The sequence below is a fragment of the Amphimedon queenslandica genome, unplaced genomic scaffold (assembly GCF_000090795.2).
Source record: "Amphimedon queenslandica unplaced genomic scaffold, v1.1 AMPQUscaffold_12505, whole genome shotgun sequence".
NCBI classification, from domain to species: domain Eukaryota; kingdom Metazoa; phylum Porifera; class Demospongiae; order Haplosclerida; family Niphatidae; genus Amphimedon; species Amphimedon queenslandica.
The window spans coordinates 6,150-11,710 of NW_003547258.1; the positions used below are offsets into that span (position 1 = coordinate 6,150).

At 32.1% G+C, this 5,561-nt stretch overlaps 1 protein-coding gene across 2 annotated transcripts; it reads left to right on the top strand.

Annotated features, from left to right (window-relative positions):
• The first annotated feature begins 3,182 nt into the window (after positions 1-3,182).
• LOC109587618 (uncharacterized) lies at positions 3,183-4,985 on the top strand. 2 transcript variants are annotated; one of them, XM_020003854.1, is made up of 9 exons: positions 3,183-3,415; positions 3,466-3,565; positions 3,614-3,637; positions 3,683-3,743; positions 3,996-4,081; positions 4,131-4,187; positions 4,294-4,356; positions 4,671-4,786; positions 4,842-4,985. In XM_020003854.1, exons 2-8 carry the CDS (start codon positions 3,497-3,499, stop codon positions 4,782-4,784), a joined length of 474 nt encoding a protein of 157 aa, XP_019859413.1. In that variant the 5' UTR covers positions 3,183-3,415; positions 3,466-3,496; the 3' UTR covers positions 4,785-4,786; positions 4,842-4,985. The 2 variants fall into 2 exon arrangements, with proteins under 2 accessions (XP_019859413.1, XP_019859412.1); XM_020003853.1 differs by having other exon boundaries at positions 3,183-3,565.
• The last annotated feature ends 576 nt before the right edge of the window (positions 4,986-5,561 follow it).

Here is a 5,561-nt window from a genome sequence, read left to right on the forward strand (position 1 = left end):
CATTAATGCCACCAGATCGTACTTTGTACTATCACATGTTCATTCTGACAGAGGACTGGAGAATGTGAAAGTTGCTGAATTTATGTTGGCATATCGGGGATTTGATAGAGGCAGTATGATCACTGGCTCATCCATACATAATCAAAGGATTGAGAGGCTTTGGAGGGACATGTTTAGGGTAGCTATATTTCCATTTTATCAGCTTTTCTACTCTATGGAAGCAAATCACATATTGGATCCATTAAATAATCGTCATCTTTATGCATTACACTACACGTACATACCACGAATAAATGAAGCATTATATGAATTCCAAAAGGCTTGGAATATTCATGGATTATCAACAGAAAAAGGCATGCCACCTATTAAACTATTTACACTTGGTATTGCAAAACTAGAAGCAGCTGGTAAAATTTCAGATGATTTTTATGCCACTGTTGATGCTGAATATGGAACAGATGTCAATGCACCAGTGCCCATTCTTGAGGACAATATTATGTCGAACCTATCAATCTCAATATTGATTTATCACAGTTACAAGACATTGATGTGCTTCACAATTCTAGTTCCAGTGGAGTTGACATATATATGGAAGTTCTAGAAGCAATCAAATCTCTCTAGCTCTTTCTGAACGGTAATTTAGTTACATGAATTATGATAACAAAAGTGTAAATGACAGTATTTATAATGGAATTATAATTAAGTGATAAACAGAGTGAGTATTGCATGTGTGTACAATTGATTTATTAATCAATAATAATGTTATTTTCGTGACATAATTGTTGAACATAATATCCAAGTTCAAAAATGTCATGGAAAGGCACTAGAAAATAATTACTTCCATACCTCTCGGCAGATTTAAGGTGTAACCCTTAGCATTCATAAATTGGGTTACTATACTGCAAACTGCTACAACAAAAATATCTGATTCCTCCTTAGTATTAAGTAAACGATGTGCATCTCTAAATTTCAAAAAAATCTGTAAGATTATCCTTTGAAAGCTTAATAAAGTAATCACGTTTATTCCACAAGACTGGTCTGTTATTCATTCTTCTCCAATCACAAAAGAAATAAACGTATGGATTAACAGCATACAGAAAGGTGAACCCACTTTCACACTCCTGTAAAACCATAAAGCTACATAGGCTTACGTTAGTCAGTACTGACCTTCTCTGTACTCTTTATCGAGTTGCATCACTTCTTGTTCCAATTCTCTGTCTATCAACGTCTTCACACGAGGCCATTTTGGTAGGTGTAGTCAAAGTTATTACAGAATGAGAAATAAAGAATAACAGAATGACACAAAAGGTACGCCATAAAGTTTCCTTTCAGTGTACAGCGTCTTTCAGCCCACTTTGTCTATTGTTTCTTGTACTGACTCTTTTCAGAAGAAATATAGATTTTTATGAAGTTTTTTTATAATTATTATTGATTTTGCCACCATTTTGGTTGCTAAGCGTATCTAGGAAAACGTCACATCCGGTGAAAAGAGCATAGGCACATCCTGTTTTGTATCCACTTGGTATATATACAGCCTTTTGCAGAGAACTTGCCACCAGTCACGTGATGATTAGCCATAGGCTTAACTTAATATTTTTATGAAGTCACGTGATTAGACTGGTGCAAGTTTTGTGCAAAGCGCTGTAGTATCTATGATCCAAGTGAAGTGAAAGACGCTGTACTGTACTCTATTATCTATGGCTATAGCTGGAGCCGGAGCCGCCCTTTGACCACGCCTTTTGATTACGCCTAGATATGCCCATAGATCATTGTGATCAGTCGTTCCAAGAATCTGTCATGGTACAAGCTTAATAAAGTTGCCTGCTTGAATAATGCTCTTCTTTATTATTGTATTTTGCTTTTCCAGTCTTGTTTCTTGTGAGTTTTAATACAACTGTATGAAAATACATAAAGTTAAAACTAACTCTACAGATATAGGCCTGTCATCGTCATCATCTTCACCTGCTGTGTTATCATTCAGCCAGTCCTCTCCATCATATAATATTGTATGTCCTGGAGATACACTAGTATTCACTTGTAGTACTAATGAAAGTGGTGTTGCATGGAGGATCAATGGTTCAAGTCGTGCCCTAAGCAATGATAATAAAACTGATCAGATTAATGGATTTTTATTATCAATTACTGATATTACTAATAATACAATAACAAGTACTGCTAGTATCAATGTTTCTACTCCATTACATCTTAATGGAACTGCCATTAAATGCTCTGGAGATGGAGTTAGTTACAGTAACACATTAACAGTACACATTGCAGGTAAGATACATCATGAACCATATGTATTATAATACTGTATCTATGTATAGGTGTACCAGTATCAGTTATTAATATAAAGATAATACCAATTAATAACAATACAGTATTGATGAACTGGTACTATGAAAAGAATGATGAAGTACACTGTATTCAATATTATAATATTACAATAATCAGTGATTATATAAAAAATAATAGAAGCAACAGATTAATATATATTATGACTATGTACAATGAATCATCAGCAACTATTCCTTCCCTTATTGCTGGTACTAATTATTCATTTATTATTATTCCTATTGATACTATTGGAAGAGAAGGACCTCCTTCATCATTAATACAGTATATATGGAATGGTAAGTACTATACACACACACACACTCATTGTATTTCTTATAGTACCAGCTCAAGTTGTTAATATTAGTTGGGATCAGATATCAAGTGATAGTATGACAATATGGTGGAATATCAATGAAGTATGTTAAGATATTATTAACTATAAATCATTATTATTATTAATAGGATACTACATCACATTATCCTCCAGTACATTACATTGTTAGTGTACACAATATTACTATTAATACAACTGATACTAATGTAACTATTAATGGACTATATCCCAATAATGAATATACTGTATACATAAAACCAGTTAATGCTATTGGAGAGGGACCACTGATTAACATTACAGGTTTGTTTATTGTAGGTTAATGTGTACAATAACATTTAGTGTATGTTTATTTAGTTAACATAACTGAGCGAAAAACTACTTCTACTAATGTAGATCTACATGATGGTTAGTATATGAATATTACATATTACAAAGCATACTTAATATATGTGTAATATTTGTGTATATTGCATATTTTCATAGTTTCAGTTACTGAAGAAAGATCATCTGATGCTATCACCACTAGTGGTAACAACAGATTGATGACAACATCAGTATCTCTGACAATTTTTGTATCAGTAACTTCAAGTAGTGTAGAACCATCAACAACACCATCAAGTAGTGGATCTATGAATTCTAGCTTATTGTTTTCAATTTTTGGTTCTATTGGTGCAATTTTAATTACATGTATCATAGCAATCATTGTAATTCTGGTCTGTATTATGTATAAAAGGAAACATAAAAGTAAGTATGAATATATTGTGCATATTTCTTGCATTATTAATATACTGTAGGCGTAAAGAAAGAAGAAAAGTGGTGAATTGAATGTTATTTATATATTTAGTTATCATAAATAATTATTGTAGGAATACTGAAAAGTACACAGAAGTTGAGGTAAATTTAAATTTTTATTTTACACATTAACGCACCCTAATGTTTTAGTTGAGGAACACTAACAATCATGAAGTAACACACAAATTCCTATAATATATCATTAAATGCTATTTATAGCTACAACCAACTGGATTGGAGTCATATGTTGTGCCAACTGCTGGAGGACAGTCTATTGAAAGTAAGAATGTATGCATATGTATTAGAGAAGATTGTATGGTAGAAGAGGAATGGGTGGGGGTATATGTTTATTGACAGTTCATAAAAGTAGAACAATAACTCTCTCACTATTTACAAATAAAGCTATGCCTTGTCTGGCATGAAAAACATCATTATGAAAGAATAACATCATTAAGTCATGCTATATATTGTGTATATCGAAATGGTTGTACAAAAACAGTAAACTACAGTACTTATTGGGTATTGTTTGTAGGTCAGTACAGTGTCATTAGGAAAGGTGATATGATGGAATATGAAGAAGTACCTCCACCAATACCTCCTCAATACAATTACAATGAAGTAGCATGATAATAATATGTACATTGATATTAATAATAATGATAAATAGATAAATGATGAACAGAATGGACAATGTCCCATGTACTCTACAGTCAATAAAAATCAAGTGAGTTTGTTATTGTATTGTTTATGTCTGTTTACTGCTTATATAAGTAAAACTAAATTGATGACTTTAAGTGTAATAATAAATACAATAATAATATTAATTACAGATTAATGATGACAGATCACGACAAGGTCCTGTTTATTCCTCAGTCAATAAAAATCAAGTGCCAGTAAGTAAAAATACAGTACATATATTCAGATGTTTATAGTATGCATAAGAGCTTTGGGAAATCAAAAGTTTATAGTTTAACTGTAGCCCATAATAGCTTAACTACATATATAGTTAGTCCATAATGATAATACTATAAGAAGATTAATGTATTGTATGCTCTTGTATAATTCAATTTGGGAATATTTTATTGTTTTCTCAGAAAGTGTTCAAAAGCATTGATATACAAAATAATGTGTAAATTGGGACTCACGATTGGAAAATAATGAAAGTGTCATTATGAAAACATTATAATTACACAGTTTATATTGTTAGGTTGAATCAGCTAATAAGGTCCTGCTTTATGCTGATGTAATGATAGTCCCTAAGGACAGTAGACCACAGTGTCCACCCACTAGTGTCCAACCAGTGACATATGCAGTGATATAACAGTAAGTATACCATATAAACATGATAGTTTAATGTATGTCATCTCTCTTTCTATAGTTAAATTTCTCTCTGTTACATTTGCTCTGACATAAACTTTTTTGTAATAATGTATTTTTAATTATTTTTAAACTTACTGTGTAGCATGTGTGAGTGTGCATTAACATCCATTAAACCATTAATTCTTTGATATATATCACTATGCTAACAATCAGTCTGCACCATACAATCATCATTCTGTGGTCATTATGTTAACTGCTAAACCAACTATTCCAGGAACTTCCTGGAATAGTTGGTTTAGCAGTTAATATAATGACCCGAACTGTGTTTTTTTAATATGCAAAATCTTGGAACAGTTAGCGTTTTAAGTTCTTGGAATAATGTCTCTTGACTTGATGAATGCATGGGCAGGATTGACAGTATATAAGTTATACATTATTCATAAGCTGAGAGCAGTGAATAGAACTTTAGTATGTAACAATGAAATAACTATAACTATATGTATGGGTGTGTCACAGGTCACAAGTGTGTGTGGCTGACATTTGAAGATGATCATCATATTCTTTATTCTGCTGTCAAGCAGTGTCCATGGTAAGCAGTTTCATTATAATTAATCACTTATTATCATTGACTATAGTATCATCAAGTACAGTGCTATCATTCAGCCAGTCCTCTTCATCATATGATATTATATGTCCTGGAGATACACTAGTATTCACTTGTAGTACTAATGAAGGTGGTGTTGCATGGAGGATCAATGGTTCAAGTCGTGCCCTAAGC

What these genes read in the sequence shown, in the direction of transcription:
- LOC109587618 (XM_020003853.1), top strand. Translation starts at nt 3,497, where the DNA reads ATGTTATTTATATATTTAGTTATCATAAATAATTATTGTAGGAATACT. An exon ending in AAAAGTACACAGAAGTTGAG is followed by an intron (nt 3,566 to 3,613) that starts GTAAATTTAAAT and finishes CTAATGTTTTAG; the next exon opens with TTGAGGAACACTAACAATCA. An exon ending in GGAACACTAACAATCATGAA is followed by an intron (nt 3,638 to 3,682) that starts GTAACACACAAA and finishes TGCTATTTATAG; the next exon opens with CTACAACCAACTGGATTGGA.